The sequence below is a fragment of the Eimeria tenella genome, genomic scaffold (genome assembly GCF_000499545.2).
Source record: "Eimeria tenella Houghton genomic scaffold, Eth_scaff86, whole genome shotgun sequence".
In the NCBI taxonomy this organism is placed as follows: domain Eukaryota; phylum Apicomplexa; class Conoidasida; order Eucoccidiorida; family Eimeriidae; genus Eimeria; species Eimeria tenella.
Window position 1 is genome coordinate 88,883 of NW_013545974.1, and position 16,742 is coordinate 105,624.

The following is a 16,742-nucleotide window of genomic DNA, read 5'->3' on the forward strand; positions in this document are numbered from 1 at the left end:
GATACTCAGGTGCTCCGTCTGCAGCAACGGCTGCGCAGGCTGTGAAACCGACTAGGGTGGCTAGGATAGTCCTCATCTTCAAACTTGTTCTTGTAGCCCCAGTAAACGGTTAAGAAGTAAAATAGTGTGATAGCCTTTGATTTTATTTTGGGGTCCTGTTAGTGAAGGTTTCAGAACACGATTTCGGAGGGACGCGAGGTGGTCAGGGTGTTCAACACAGTTGCCTATTGTCCGGCGTGGCCTGGGGGTGACCATCGGCGCCGCCTTTTCGCTGTCTCCCACGCGATCATTCTATAATGGGTTCGTGTCAAGTGCCCAACTATTGAATAAAATCAGCTTTGATTTTTAAAAGGAGACTTCTGTTGAAATTTCAGTCTTCAGTACCTGTTTCAATACTTGCAATTCGCAGACGCGCGAAGGACGCGCCATTCCCGCCATTTCGGCTGTCCACATTGAGGCTGAGGTTACGCGCGTTGCCGGCACGTTTTTCTCGCATGTGAATCCGGGAGAGTCAGAAGCCATTAGAGTCAATTAAGTCAGCGTAGTACAGGGTTTTCCTCAGGTCGAAGAGCACTCTACTGCCAAATACCACAGGAAACATAGGTTGTCTCGTGTGAGGCGATTGTATAAAGTCATATTTTTCCATGATGAAAAATAAATGGATTTGTCCACTTGTGGGGACACAGTGTACTGACGCGCTTGAAAATGATACCAAACGTAATCTAGTTGGGTGAAGTGTCCAGCATGGATGAGCCTTCTTCTGGAGAGTCTACTCGTTCCTAAACCGTTTGCTTCAGGGGATTGAAGGATGGCGTCTGGCTTTCAAGATTTTCATAGTCGAAGAAGCGCGTACTCATGGGAACTCTCTGCGGATTGTCTCACACCAATGCAACGAAAAGCGTTGCATGATTTCCACTAACTGCTTATTGCACATTTGCAGCTACTTTTAGCGAGTTCACCGCGTTGTATGCGCAAAAGTATGTCACATTTTTGCATGTCACAAGAGATGGCAAACACCAGTTAGAGCTGTGCGCACTGAAGGCAAAGCAACACCTGTCGCCCACGTGAGAAACTGTCAGCGCATTCAGAATAGAGCAACTGACACACGCACAGGTGAAAATCGGCTCTACTACCCTATGCATTCTGCATAATATAGCTCCCATGTACAATATTCTGGACTCAGATTTTTGTCAGACTCTGCCGGCCTCCCTTGTGCGGGGGTAGCCAATAGTGAGTGGCTAATAGTACTTCTGAAAAGGTAAGCACTGCTGCCTCCTTTCATAAATCCATGCTCTCTACTAGGGTCTTTCGATGTGCCAGGTCGTTCACTAGATTTATGCGTGGCACATCTTTCAGCAACGCAAAGCCCCAGAGAAAGAACCTTGAAGAATGCCAAAAACGGCAAGTGCATCTTGCACCACGCAATACATCGAGGCAGTGAGCTCTGGAACGTTGGAGGAGAATACAATGAGCTGCAGCTTTTTTTTTAAACTCCAGAAGGAAGCGACCCCCAATCAAGGGCTACTACACACGCACCGCGTTGCAGCTCCACAGTGCTTCACAAGATCGTCGCAAGTACCATTGTCCTGAGCGACCTGACGTTAAAATCAAGAATTTAAAACATCTGTAAATTTTCTGATGAGAATTGGAGCCGCTGGATGAGACGCTGCCCTTCATGGTTTTGCGGACGCTACGATGGTTTATGCGCACGTTGGATGTGCTCGCGGCCTGATGACGTTGCCCGAGTAGATCTGCCCCAAGTTGATATGTTAAGCTTCGTACTTTCCTTGTCATGTAGATTCTCCAGTAGAAAATCCCCGAAGTCCCGTTACAAGACCCATTTGCCAGCACTGTTCGGCACTCATAGATTCTCATATTCCCAAAGTAGCTAAAGGCTTCTTACCTCCCGTGGCCCAGCTTCCAGCGAAAAAGACAAGAGGCACTCTTCATAGGGTGTCAGCAAGCCTGCTGCCTACTTAGAAACAGACAAATATATTGACTAAGGAAACAGAGGCAACAGAGGAAGGCGCAGTGGACTCTGAAAGCGCGCACATGACACACCACAAACCCCAAAATGCCTGCAGCTTGCGACGGGGCGCAGAAAGCAACGTTCAAGGGCCAGTACAAATGATTCCTCTTAACTGTCCGTGCGAATTTCTCCGTTGTAGATTCCTCAGAAAGCCTCCACAGGATTGCACACAGAACTGCAAGCGAAAGTCCCCGTCTTACAGCGGTCGTGCGCTTTGAAGGGTACGACGGTAGTCTTGCCAGTTCCTACGTTGTGGAAACACTTCAGTGGGTGTTTTGCTTCTGTTAAAACTTGTCTGCTGCAGTTGTAAACGCTATACTGCGTCGGACACTGCACGGCTCCTCTGCGGGCCGCTCTGCCACGCCTGCTCGCGGGAGTGAGACCTTGAAAACCCACACTCATCAGGGGACATCATGTATATCAGAATTGCACACTACAGAGCCCGTGAGCTTTGCTCCCATGATTTATAATAAGAGCTGGAATAAACACCTCCTCCATGAAGAACAACTAATTTTTGTGGATTTGATGCGGTATTCGCAGACCCGTGCCCTTCGGCAGCTGCAGCTGGCTAAAGTGTTTGCATGTGCAGCTTTAGCCCTTCTGGATGGATTGCAGAGGTGTAACTTGTTTTTGTTTGTGATGCATTGGGAAGCTTTGTCCCAGAAAAGAGCCATGGTTGGTGAATAGGGGTGGATGTGCAGGCCCCTTTTCTCGCTGCACGCCGCAAGTGAGTGACCCTCGTAATTCTGTTCGTGCGACATTCTCGTTTCCTTCTGTGCGCCACCGAAAGGCAATTCATTCGGTTGCACTGCCAGCCTCCTCCTGCCTGATTTGCCTTACAGCGTCTGGCAGGGGCCACCCCTCGAGTGCAATGCAACGGATGCTCGGGGGCCCCACCCGCCAGCCACCGCTCCCCGGGGGCTTTGGGGCCCCCTGGGCCTTTTCCGGTGGGCGTTCTGGCCGCAGTGGGGCCCCCGAAGTTGCACTGAATCTCCATGGAGGGCCCCCCGTCGCCTTCAGCTTGGGTCAGAGGCCAGCAGTTAGGGCAGGAACGAGGGTCCCCCCAGCCAGGCTTGGCACCTGACAAGGTCATTCCGTTCGTGAAAAGCCAGATAGTAGCCCCTACATTACCACTCCAAGGCGTGCCCGTACCTCGAGGCACTCAAAGCTTGCTGCCGTCAGCTGCCGGGGTCAGCGCACAAGTTGCTGCCGCTGCTGCTCGTTTATCAGTTGCCAGTGCCGCACTCCAGTCTGCTGCTGCAGAACGGGCTGGCTTACATCAAGGTCGTCCCAGAGCCCCCCCGGGTTCCCTGGGCCTTACTGGGAATGTTCTACAGGGCTCTCTGTGGCCACGAGGGGCCCATGATGGGGGCCTTATGGGATGCCTGCCCGCTTTGTATGGAGGGATTGCTGACGAGCCTGCATTATTGAGGAGAACCAACAGCATTGCCCCCGTATTGGGGGGACTTGTTGAAGCCGGTCTCACCAACGGCCTCCAACTGGGCAGTCCCACGGTATTACTCCCCTCTTTAGGGCCCCCGCCTGCTGTGCCTGCAGTTGGAAGCAGCCTGCTACGGAGCCCTGTTTCTGTAGGTGGATCCACTTTTGGCGCGAGATTCAGCTTGGGGAGTGTGCAGGGGATCGCTGCAACGGCTGTGCCACCTGCCCCCACTTCACTGGCAGCCAAGTTTCCCTGTACCACAACTGCATCTCCAGCAGCTGCTGAGGCAGCACCATCAGCTGCAGCAGGATCATCACCATCAACAGTAGGAGAGAGCTTAGCATTAGATGCAAAATCACAGTCAGCAGCAGTGGTAGCACCAGTAAGTCCCCCTCAAGAGACAGACCTAGGAAGAGTTGAGCAGCTGCTGCGTTGTCTTAGCCGTGGTCTGGTGCCCGCTGCTGACGCAGCCGAGCAGCGAGTAGAGGCTTCACTGGGCGTCCCTTCTTCATTTCCCATTGAGTCGGCCTTAGCATTACGAGAGCCCAATGCTCCGGAAACAGTTCTAGGCGTCGCTGGGGCTCATCACAATGCTGCGCAGCAGCAGTTGGTCGCAGCAGCAGCAGTTGCGGCAACAGTGAGAGGCCCAGGGGGACCCTTTAGTTCTGCGGAGCAAGCTGCAGTCGCGGTATCCGACGTGAAAAGTGTTCTAGCGCAGCCTCGTGATAGCCCGTATGTGCCTGCTTCCACACAAATGCCAGCGTGTGGATCAGTAAATCAGCCATGCGCGAAGAGGCACACTGCCTTTATCCCGCTGCAGCAGCATCAATTTCTGAATCACTCGAGGCCGCAACAGCAGCGAAGTACTCTGCAGCGCTACGACGAACAGCAGCGGCAGCAGCCACAGCAATGGTTGCAGCAGCATCCAGACCCTGAACAACAATGCCCGCAGCAGCAGCAGCTGCAGCAGCAGCTGCGACAGCAGCAACAGCAGCAGCTTCATCTGCTGCAGACACAGATACAATTCTTACAGCAGCAACAGCAACAGCAGCACCTGCAGCACATCCAGCAACAGCAACGGCAACTGCAGTTGCTCAAAGCGGCCCAACGGCAGCAACGCCTGCAGCGTCAGCAGCTGCAGCAGCAGCTGCAGCAACAGCGAGCACAGCAGCAGCTGCAGCAGCAGTACCTGCAACGGCAGTTTCAACAATTGCAGGCGCATCAGAGGCAGGAGCGTGCAATGACGAAAAGGCAGTGCCATCAGCAGGACCGGTCGGGAGCGCAGCAGGAAGAGCAACAGCCGTTGATGCAACATCGACGGCAGGTCGCGTGTCTCGACCCGCAAGAGACTCCACGGGTGCTTAAACGTGCAGCTGGCACACCAGCAGATGCTGTGGAGGTTGCTGCCGCGTCTGGTATTCCGATACCCGCAATAGAGGAGCCTGCGACAATTGCGCCTGTTGCTGCTGGGCACGTGACAACAGCGGGGGCTGCCACATATGAAGCTGTTGCAACACCTGCTGCTCCCGCATGTGCTCTCAGAGAGCGGAACTTTTGTACTGCACGTGCATCGACTGCTGGAACTGCCAGCCCTGCTACACGGGATGTTTCCGTTGCCCATATCACTGGCACTCCTGACTTGTGCACCGCTGACCGTGCTGCTCCAGCTACTGTACCGATAGCAAAAGAAGTAGCTGCTGCCGATGTTGAGAGGGGTGTTTGGCAGAAGGGTAGGTTCTGCAGTGCGCCGTGGGGCCGTGGGCTGTGTGACACTTGCTCACGTGGCAGCGCCTGCAGCAGTAACGCCGCCAACAACTCGCAGCATGAGCTTGGTTGCCATTGGGAAGCCGGGGAATGTCAACTTGAGCCCCGCGAGGGATCAAAGGGGGCCGTGGAAGGCCGGTGGGCTTTGCCAAGAGAAGCTTTGCTGCATGTTGCGGCTCGTGTTGCCGTTGCACCTGCCTACACCCCGCAATATCCCTCTATAGGCACTCGTGGTAAAGTTAGTAGCAGTTGCGCGCGCTTTGGAGCGGCTGAAAACCGGGGACGCATCGACATTGTAGGATACCCTCAGCAGATCTCCGCCTCTTTACAGCAGCAAGTCCCCGGTACTAACGCTGTAGTTGATGCTGCAGAAGCTGGGGACGCGATAGACTTGGCGATCCGCCAACTCGACCTAGCAACTTCGGTTCAGGACGCACCAGAAAAAGCAGGAGCGTGTGCTCCAGCACCCGACTCGTGGAATGCAGAGAATCATTGGAAGGAGCTGTTGGTTTTGGCAGAGGGAGCATCGAAGGCATTTGCGCGGGACTGCTACGACTGTATTGTAGCCGAACAAAAGAAGCAAACGCCGCTTCCCTCTTTCGTCGGCGAATGTCTTCGGCAGCTGAAACAGGAACAAGAGGAGCAATGTCGAGAATGCAAAGCAAAGGAGTGCTGCTCCTCAGCATTTGAGAATGATCATGGATTAATCCCTAGAAGAAAAGGCAGCGCAGCAGCAAAGGAAACGGCCGTTTCTTTAGAAGAAATGCTTGGGAAGGAGGCCCGTCGGCTAGTATGTAAGCTTGCTGCTGATGGCGCAGCAACGGCGACAGCAGTCAGATGTATACACACTTCCTTGGCTTCACATCACTCGGTTGCGAGGCACACAGAAGATACAGCCGCAGCTGTAAACAGCAATCAGGTGGAAGTGAGAGAACCAGCTGAACAAACGGCAACAGCGCCAACAGCACCAATAGCGTCCGCAGCAGCAGCTACAAAAAGAGGTCCTCTTGGTGCTCGCCGTTGGGCTATGCGAAGTACTGGATGGCCATACCCGATCATGAGTGTCATTCCCATTCTCAGTAAGGGCATTGAGCATGAGCAGAAGGCGAGACAGCAGCAACAGCAGCAGCGGCAGCGCCTCGCCGATGACTGCAAAGTGCTAATCGTGCCGTCTGTGGGCCCTTCCGGGGGAACACCATACGAGCAGGCTGAGCGGCAAGAGTTCTTCGATTCTCATGAGAAGCTCTGCGTGGGAATTTTAGCTCCCAAGAAAGCCTGCCGGAGTACATCAGTTTCAGGATCCTTAACGATTGCTGAAGGCGATGCAGCGACGCCCGGCGCAGTTGGAGGACAGGGTGGCAAGACCTGCCAAATCCCCAACGGATCATTTGCTGCTGCCTCAGTTGTTGCTGCTTCGGCTGTCGCGGACAACGCAGCGGCAACACCATGTGACAAAAGCATTTCCTTGGCTACTGACAAGGCGCTGGTGCAGGTGCTTCGGCAGTCTCTTACCTCCCCGCATCAAGCACTGGAACTGTGCTGGTACATGCAGCAACTCAGAGAGGCAGCAGAAAGCCTTCTGGAGAGAGGCCAGACGGAGCAGCAAACACAAGAGCTTCCAGATAAGCAACAGCGCAATCAAGAAGAGTACAAAGAACTGCAACAGGGTAAAAGTGTCGAAGGCGCGGTTTCTGCATTGCTAGAAGCAGCAGCCATAGTAGACAGTCGTCTCTCCGTAGGGCTTTCATCGCTGCAGGGGAGTCTTGACGAATTATTTCGCGCATTTCTTTTGGAAACTCAGAGGGCATTTCTGCCTCGTTGCTTGTTTTCGCTGCTGCCACCTACTCCAGGTGAGCTTCTGAGGCACTTAAAAACACCTGAGTGCGCCCCTAGGGACCCCGGGCTGCACTTAGGGTTTCCTGCTCGGCAGGCACCGCGCAACAAGAGGGGTCACCCAACGACAGACAAAGCAGTTGCTCTAGCGCGTCGCTACCACGGTGGTAGCAGCATTGGCAGCAGGTTTGCCCCCATAGGAGCAGTGGGCTTCCCCCCTGCAAGGAGTATGCCCGGTGAGTGTGAGCTAGGGAAGCCCCGACGGGGGCCTTCGGGAACAACACCTCCAGGTGCCTGGGGTACGCTGTCCCTTTCACACGTAGTGTATAGAAGCCTCTTAGGGCCTGCAGCCCCCAAAGGGAAGGGCGTGAAGCGACCGCGGCAAGCTCCAGGGGACTGCAGCAGCAGTGGCTGTTGCAGCAGTCATAGTAGCAGCCCGCAAGCCACGTGGCAGCAACCCACTCCAGAGGCAACTCCATGGCTACAGGTTCAGCAGCCGCATCAAGAGACAGTACAACAACAGCAGCAGCAGCTGCAGCAAGATCAGCACCACCGGCAAGACAAACCGAGGTACGAACAGTCGGCTCTTTTTGACGCACAGTGGGTCCTGAGCCCATCGAGCCGTTTCTCTGTTGATGATGGTACTAACTGTTGCAGCTGGGATTCTCCCCAGCAACACGGGCAGTTTGGCGCTGTAGCCATCCCTCCTCCTGCATCTGGCACGGGGGCTTCCAACGGGTAGGGCAGAAATCCTATTCGAGGCCCGTGGGGAGGCTTTTTCCCATTCAAAGTATACAGACTGTCGCTCTATTCTTTGTTAGACACGAAGTAGTCCCGTTCCTGGCAGAAGGATTAACATGTGCGTCGTAGAAGTGTAGTCCTTGAGAGGTGGGGCAACCTGAGTGGGCGCCTCCCCCTCGTGGCAGGCACTTCGTCGCAGTATCCACAGTTTCGCATTTAACTATATACTTACGCATTAACAGTACGTCAGGCCTCTCACCTGTGCAGAGGAGACGGCGTGCTTTATTATTCGACGCTCACCTGTTCGCACTGTGGTGAGCCCGAATGGAGCTAAAGATGTACCGGGAGTTGAGGTACATATTCATATGCAACAGGACACCGGCAAGTGGGAAGGCTGTTAACAGGAGACTTCCACCTAGTCCTACGATAGTATGGAGGCGACAAAAAACTGCCCTAGCGAAGACGCAATTATAGGGTTGACAAACTCATATCTGGCCTCCTGTGCTTTCACGTGCAAACATGCGCTGCACAATGAACAGACTTCCTCGCCATCTTGTGTTTTCGTGTGTGTAAAGTTAGCTTCTAACATTCTGCGAGGCACGTTGAATGCGTTGAATGCGTGTCCCTGGCTAGGCAGACTTTTAGTAACCTGCGCACCGGGGACGTAAGCGCCTACGTGTCTACCTCGAACATACGCAGTGAGGCTGCTACCCACATGCAGGCTGCTCCGCACCAACGCACACTGAATTGTGCAAGCACATTTATGAGTACTTTGGATCGTTTAAGCCTACGCGCTTCCACCCTCAAGAAGTCACGGAAGGCTTACGGCTGTTTCCATCCACTATGCCGCACTGTGTTGCAAAATAAGCCTTTCAACTTACTTAAACGAAGAGCACATACAGCATATCATCGCTGCCTGAATGGGCGGCGTGTCAAGCGCGAATGGGATGTTCGCTCCTCGTGCATAGCGGCAACTCGAATCAAGACATACAACCCGAACGAAATGAAAAGTCTGTGAAAAACTATTGGAAACTGGCCCTGAAAGCTCTCTGCCTACCTTCGAATAGAGTGATGCGGAGGTGCTAAGGAGATGGTCACATTCGGGCCCGAACAGGGCCCGTTGGGGTGATTGGCTCCACTCTCAATTGTCAGTATCGATGGCGCATGCAGTTTGACTTGCTGCCTGCACTTTTTTTGTGCTTGTATTTCATATTGCACGGCTCTGGAATTAATCTTGAAGGATGAAGCCATGTGTAGGCTTGCCGCTTGAACGTCACAATGCCTCCCCAAAACCTACCAACGACTATGGTGCCCCTGCCCTGATTCTCTCTGTATTTCTCTGGCTACATTGGCTGCCAACGAAAATTGAGAGATATAGATTTTCTGTTTTCTTCTCAAAACAGCTTCTAACTTCCACAGGTGGTCACAGGTTCCATAGGAACCTGAACAAGGCATAAACAGAAAACATGTAAAATGGACGATATACTGGGGTTGTTGCACTTCAGGGACTTCTCTGCACTCACAAAACAGCAAGGCCAAGAGCAGGTAGCCCCACCTGAGGAGCTAGTAAGCTGCTGTCTACCAGTGCTGTTGCAGCTGCACGACTCCTACGGCACACCTCCCAGCAGCCTCGATGCGCTCATTGCTAGGTTTCCCATTGAAGAGGTTGAGGCGTGCAGGTATCTAGGTCGTATCGTAGCTGCAACTGCGAACTGTAGGGTTTCGCTGTCCGCATCGACAGCAGCAGCAGTAGCAGCGATAGCAGCAAAGGCTGCACCTTCAACTTGTGATGCTGAACTTATTAAGCATTTAGCTAATAAGAAGCTCCCGTATACTTCTAATGTGGGGCAACAGGGGGACAGTGATCTTGCGGGAAGTCCTTCGGTGTCTGCCGGAGGAGTTCCCGATAAGATGGAGCCTCTCTTGAGCTCTCTTTGGGTTTATGAAGGCTCTTTAGAGCCTTCCAATTCAGCTTTAACTGAGCAGTCGTTGGAAACTGCACTAAGGAGGTTCTTGATGGATGTTTCGGCATTCGCTGCTGCTATTGCTGAGCCTGCAGTGGAGCAGGCTATCCTAGCAACTGGTATGAATGTCTGGGGCCCTCTTTTGCCAGTTCTCCTGCCTTTGCTGTATTTATCGTTGCCATTGGAGAGCTGCAGCTCATTGCGTGCGACAGCGACTGCCGGAGGGGTAAGAAATGGCTTCCAGCAACAAGGGCTGCATCAAGAAGGGAAGGGGACTAACATGAGCCAGTCTTCTGCCAAGGTCTCCGGTGTCCACACAGACACAAGCACTCTGAGGCCACCAGCCGAAGAATCACCGTGTGCAGCGGCAGAACAGCGGGCAAGCGCACAGATAGCTGCAAACGCTGCCGCTAGAATAACGCGCAGATCAGCTTTACTTCTCTGCAATGCAGCTGTCTCTTGGCTTTGGAGCCAGAGCTCCGGAAGCGCGCATGGAGAATCGTCTGAAAGCCCTACAGGGGAGGTCTTCAGCCGACTGTTTCACAATCCGCCCCATATCAGTCCTGGATTTTGGGCCGCTAAGCCCTTTCTGTCCATCATCCTGAACAGCCCCACACACGAGGATGCGCTTTTGGTGATTTATAAGCTCTGAACCCAAAGCATAGACATCCAAAAGTGGTCGCGTTTTGTCCAGTTATGGATCCAGTAGATGCCACTGGAGTTTAGGGTCTTTCAGGCAGCTGGGTGTGTGTGTGTGTGTGAAGTGTTGAGCTCGTGACGTATCTCCGCATATCACTGCACAGCATACGTGCGCGTGTATGTGTATTGGTTCAGAGTTGCGTATTTTGATTAAGAAGATGTTTGCTTCATGCTTTGTTCTCGCTTCATTCATTTTCAGCCTGCTACTATCGTGGAGTTTCACTTTGGTATCTAACTCCTGGATTGCTGCAGTACATATCTGGTTCATTCTTGCAAAAGACTGCACTTTGCGTGGTTTTTCCTGTGCATAGATCCCGTGTAGAGTTAGTATGAGCTAGAGGGAATATACTAAGCTTTGCAAAGCGTAGGGGTTCAATGAGTGATGCGTGGGTGCGCACAGGTTGGGAGTTCTTGCGTTCAAATTTTGCTGGAGCGTCTGCGGTCATATTCATTCCCACTGTGCTCTTATGCGGCATTAGTTCTGCAATATATCAGCAGCTGCTCGCCGTGTTTTTCGCAACTTGTCTTCGTTTCCCTGTGCTCACCTGAGGTGCTTCTAGACCCTGCGCCCTTAGCCTTGTTGCAACTTTCCACTTTGCCTTCGGCTGAAGAACTAATGCATGCAGCTGCAAGCAGAGCATTCTCTCTTGGCTCTCTACGGGGCCCCCTGGCAACCACTGGGAAACCGGAAAGCCCTCATAGGAAGATTCTTCCCGGAGATTTTGGGAGCCTTCTCAAGCATAAGAAGGGGAGCCCGTATTTGAAAGCTGAGCTGCTGCTGAACTATTACATTTTCTGTTTTGACTACGAGCAACATCAGACACGGAGGCTCTTGGTTGCAGCGAGCACCAGAGGCGAAGGCCCGCCGCAGCAGGTGCCTGATGATGCAGCTGTCGGAGAATCCTTAGAACTGTTCTTAGAGGAGGCGATTGAGGAGACTTTGCAGCCTTTGTCCAACTCCGTGGGTGCTGCACCACTCCCTCCTTATGTAGCCGAGCCGTCTTCCCGTGTTGATCTCTGCTCGACTCGCTGGGGCGTTTTTGCTGTCGCTGAGATGGTTGGTTTGGTGAACTTGGACAGAGTTCATGCTCTTGCGGCTAATGGGCTTAAGGCTACTTTAGCACGCGCAATTTTGCTTGGAATGAAGCAGAGCTATCTTCAGGCTGGAACAGATTCACAGAAAGACGCCGAGATGGGGAGTCTTACACAGGTGTGCAGCCTGATGCTCGGGAACAGCATGCGACACCAAGACACTTGGGGGGAAATGTTGCAACGTCTTGGGACTCTTCTGTACAGCCAGGTCATCGGGACACTGTCACAGACATCCTTTGAAAGTATCCATGTTGGGCATTTCTCAACATCAGAAGATGCTCACGCGGTTTTGAGGAACCTTCTACCTCGGGCTTTGTCAGCGTCCCCATTCCTGTCCCTAAAGGGGCCGAACCAGTCACTTTTCGCATATATTTTTAGGTGTTTTCTGGAGGCCTGTCAGGCTTGGAAGCTTCATGTGTTGCCCCCGCCCCAAAGAGAGCCGCAGCAACATAAACAAGAGACTGATGCTGTGTCTGAGATCCTTGCTGCTCACATATCCTCTGCGAAAGCTTCCCTTTTGAGTGCCCTTAGGCCATTAGTGCAGGTGCCCCTGGATGACATTCAAGACTCTGGCGCTGCAAGCTCTCCTGCGAAAAGGGCACGCCAGAGAGACGATGATGGGGAGCAAGGGGACATTTTGCATGACCGTCCGGATGAGCTACTGTCTCTGCAATGCTTGTTATTTGTTTGCCAATGCGGACGCGAAGTCTTTTCTGCTTTACTGTGCTCCCCTTCCAGAGAGGTTTTAAGAAAACAGGGGCAGGGAGATGGAGGGGGCTTTTTCGGCCTTCCCTATGCAGGGCTGCAGCGTTGGATGCATCTCGTGGCTGCCTTCGTGGCGTTTCTTGAGAATCACACGTCTCCTAATGCGTTAGTATTGATCCCATCACTCTCATCACCTCTTGTGAGCGTAACTCCCACGTATGTGGTGGATGAATTACGTCTGCGGAATTGTTGAAAGCATGCACACTTGCACATTTCCTGCGAGCAGCGGCCTCTGTGTTCAATTTTCCACATGCACTTTGGACATTCCTGCAGTGAAGCTTGAAAAATGTATGCTATGGGGGAATGCAGATGCATGTGCTAACATATGTTTGTGTGGTGATGTTTACTTCTAAATAGAGGACATGGAGCTAAGTGGTCTGGTCTTGGAAATGTTAGAGAGTTGTGTTTTTTTTAATTCCCCTTCGTCTTGAGCCCCATTGTACGCCGCAGGACTACCCGGCAGTGCTCACCGCGCTTGAACATCACGTGTTCCCTCTCTTGGGGGCTGCTGGTGCTTCTCCAGTTACTGAGGTGGAGGTCGCGGTGAAAGAAAAAGACGGCTTGAACTGCAGCTGCATTGCTGTGATGCTATTATACCTGATTGCAAGAATGCACGTTCTGCCGTACTTTCGGGGTGAGTAGATGGGCATCTTACTACTTTGAACACAGCCACTACAGCCTGGTAAGCATAACCTGCCAGTTACTAGTACTGCTTCTGACATGGCAGCTGGGTTTGTTAAATCCGGGGAAACTGTTGAAACTCCTGTTGGTGTAGCCGCTGTTCCTCACTCATGTGAGCAGTGCACTAACGTTGGATGCCGAAGCTACTTGTGACTTCAAGTGCTCAGCTGCTAGCGTGGAGGAGGTCTCCTTCTGAAAGAATGGCGCGCATAAACGTCACCTGTATGCATGAGCTTTGTGGCAATGAGGCTCTTTCTGCAGCTGTTGCAGCAGCGACGCCCGTTGTTGTTTTATGCGAGAGCGGCTGCGTACAGCGTTTCCTTTATTCGTTTGTCTCCTTTTGTCTCACAAATTGTTTATTATGAGTTGGGGCTGTCTGCTGTTTTCTTCAGCTCGAGATGGGCGTTATTTGCGTCGCCTTCATTCTCTTCCGTGGCAGTCGGCCATTCATTTTGTTTCTTCGCAGTCAGTTCTTCGGCCTCCCCATCATTTCTGTCTCCAGTAGCGGGCACTTCTGCTTTTCTTTCTTCATATGCTGGTTCTGCGCTTGCACAAACTAAGGCGCCGTACACAGGGTGCTGGGCTTCTGTGCACGTACATCAGCTTCCCGTAGTTCTCAGCTCATTGACTGCCTGGAGCAGATTCTGAATTTTGGAGCTTTGTGTAGCCCTTTTGGAATGTTTCTGCACGTTTTTTGTGTCTGTTGCATGCGTCTTTTCTGCCAGTCCCACGCTTAGTCATTGGATGCTGCGCCTCTTTATTGAGGCTCTTCAAGATTGCCTCCCGGAGGCGGCTCTTTTTGAAGGACCCCCACCTCTTCTATCTCCATCAGAGCTCATTTCTTGCGGAACGCTGCATCCTTCATCTCTCGCCGAGGCAGATTTGGTTGATCCCGTGTGCAGGTGCTTTGAGAAACTTTTCCTCTGCTCACTGTCTGTATATTCCACCCCCTCATTTGTGGTGTTTTTCGTACTTTGAACACTCCTTCATTCACGCGCATTGTTGCAACCTTAACTTGTTGAAACTGTCGCCTCTCATATGCTTTTAGGTTAACCGCTAGTCTCGCACTGGAGTTCCCTGCTTGCACATGGATAGGAAAGAACACTCTTTCCGCTTCCCGGGCCTCTTGGAGTGCATCCAGTTGGTTACCTTCTGCAGCCCAGGTTCAACACCAAGTGTCCCTTTGGATTCACAGGTTCGGCAACTAGTTTTTGTCGCCATTGCGGGGTTAACTCCACCCTCCAGAAGCGAAGTTTGGAACACCGTTTTTCCTATCTCGTGGTGGCCGTTGGCTGCAGGGCATTGACAACGGAGTCGTCCATGCCTGCAGCGCTCGAGACTGATAGTGAGATGCTTCAGCTGTACCTACAAATCGAACCGCTTGCGGGAGTTGCTGGGGCAGTTTGCTCTCTAATCAACAAGTTCTTCGAGCGAGACAACAACCCAACCACTGCATCATCCCCTACCTTGGAGTGGAGCCCCACCAATGATGATTTGCCAACAGAGTTGCCGTCAGAGAATATAGAGAAGATGGGAGCTTTAGCGGTGCACTCGTGGGCTTTCCAGGGGTGTGTCTCACCCCCCAGATTCAAACCAGCAATGCTCGACGCTATCTATTTGTGTATTGTCCAAAACCCTCTGAACCTCTTGCTGCAGCTGCCAGCCAACCTAATTATACGGCTGTTGACGAGCAATGTGCTGGCACGAATCCTTTTGATGCTTCTGATGAAGCTTGAAGCATACGCACACATGGGGCCTCCAACTCTCCCTGGAAGGCCTCCTGAGCCAATTTCCGCCGAAGAGATAATACAGCTTCAGGTGAGCACTGTTACACTGTCCTTTGCAACAAAAGCTCATGCCGGCTTACGCCTTTTGGCGACGTGTGCCGGGAGCAACAGTGGGTCCAGCTACGCACGTAATGTGCGAAAATTGAATCATGTTCTTGCGGCAATCGCTTGGGTGTTCCTTTTATAGGAGACAGCAGTATTGCAGGTTGTAATAGAGGCATGTTGCTTTGCACAAGATGAGGGAACATGGGAGTTGCTAGGGAGGCTTTTGGATCGGCAAGCAAATAGGAGGCCGCAGAGCCTCGAAGCTCTATTTACTTCTGGCTTTCCTCTCGAAGCTGTTGACAATGTTTGCAAAAACACGAAGGAAGTGCAGAGGCTACTACCCCTGCTCTGTCAATTACTCCGACAAAACGCCTCTTGTTTCTGGGACATCAATACGGGCAGAGACGTGGTTGATGCAACAAGCAGAAAGGATGGCGCGATTACGCTATCGGTCCCCTCAGTGCAAGGCGAAATAGTTTCCGAGTAAGAACCTCCAGTAAAAATATGAACAACATGTAGGCATCATGGAATGGATTCACAGCAGTGAAGCAACTGGCCACAAGTCCTGAGGCGGAAGACGCTGTTACAAAGTGCCTCCACAATTTTCTTCTTTGACGGATCGCTGTAATGGTTCATTTTGTGGATACGAGTGTTTGTTTGCCTTCTTGATCTGTCGGTTTCAGCCCAGTGCATGGAGTGCGTATTACGACGAACCAGACAACGGCGATTCACCCAGCTTTAGCCCCGTTAAGCCGTGTGGATCTATGCCTCTTCTACCTGAAATGTATTGTCTGCGTCGCTTGTGACTTGCGAGACAACCGGCCGTTCCCCGGGGACAAACGCGACACCGATCCTTCATTTGCATCCGAAAACGCAAATGCGGTTTTTCTGGAGGCAATCAAACATTCTGAATTGCACGGTAAACGCAGAGGGATACGATGCCTTTGATGTTTGCAGGCTCTTTATGTGGAATGACTGTAGAAATTGATGGGGAGCAGCTGTTGTATGTATCTTCTGATTTGGGTCATTTCATCTAGGCCTGTAGATCGTGCATATTTATGGGCTGTATGAGGATAGCTGGAGAAAGACGTAGAAACCGCATGCAGTAATAAATGGAAAGGACATTCAACTGTTCGTCCCTGTCTGTTTAACGATCAGAATCGCCCACTTTGAGCGAATTCGTCGCCGCTGCAGTGCCCGTCATTTTTCCGTTGTTCTATACATTCCCAAAGCTGGCGGCCCTCGTTAGCACCTTCCTAGCCCATAGGAAGCTCCTGCGTCATGATGGCAATTTGAAAGCTTCCCCTCTACTTGGATCTCACGGGCCACACGAATTTGGACCTTGTGTTCCGAAGAAGCGCGCAGATGAAGTCTTAGAGTAATGCCAGCCACAAGTGCTACAGAGTCGTCACAAATAAACAACAGTTGTAATAAGCTACAAGCTAGCGTTGCAGTGCAACATCAGTCGGGTCCGCGCTCGCATCTCAGTATAGCTTTGTGAATTCCGAATCGCCTTTGCGCTGTGTTTCAGGCAGCTTGAGCACGACCTCAGTCGTGTTATTGAATTGGACTTGTGACGCAAACCGATCTCTGAGAGCTCGCGATGTCATCGAACCCCACAGCCAAATCTGGAAAGTTGCTCTTCAACTAGTTAGTTTATTGCCGCCTGGGTATTCGAACGCTGCTTGCAATCAAAAAGATATTTTTTCCCGCCTTCATTTTTGGGAAGGGCAGACCTGTCTTTTGGAGGCTCTAATTTGGAGGCCGTTCTTTAAGGCTGTCGAGGCCGTGGGCCCGCAACACAAGCCCTCCGCGTACGCTGTTTTCCCTATGTGCACACGCTTGCGGCAATAGAAAATTAGTGGAACTCAGATGCGGATATACGCCGCTGCACTTTCGCG

At 52.2% G+C, this 16,742-nt stretch overlaps 2 protein-coding genes across 2 annotated transcripts; both read left to right on the top strand.

Annotated features, from left to right (window-relative positions):
- Positions 1 to 3,024: 3,024 nt before the first annotated feature.
- ETH_00000435 (uncharacterized protein) lies at positions 3,025 to 7,809 on the top strand (the record flags this gene model as incomplete). Its single annotated transcript, XM_013380755.1, has 1 exon — positions 3,025 to 7,809. The coding sequence occupies one exon, from the start codon at positions 3,025 to 3,027 to the stop codon at positions 7,807 to 7,809; it is 4,785 nt and encodes a 1,594-aa protein (XP_013236209.1).
- Positions 7,810 to 9,281: 1,472 nt separating this feature from the next.
- On the top strand, positions 9,282 to 16,418 carry ETH_00000440 (uncharacterized protein; the record flags this gene model as incomplete). The annotated part of the gene is made up of 11 exons (XM_013380756.1): positions 9,282 to 10,406; positions 10,872 to 12,467; positions 12,779 to 12,962; positions 13,476 to 13,584; positions 13,735 to 13,911; positions 14,058 to 14,204; positions 14,308 to 14,827; positions 14,984 to 15,324; positions 15,525 to 15,760; positions 16,000 to 16,219; positions 16,373 to 16,418. The coding sequence occupies 11 exons, from the start codon at positions 9,282 to 9,284 to the stop codon at positions 16,416 to 16,418; spliced, it is 4,701 nt and encodes a 1,566-aa protein (XP_013236210.1).
- Positions 16,419 to 16,742: the final 324 nt, after the last annotated feature.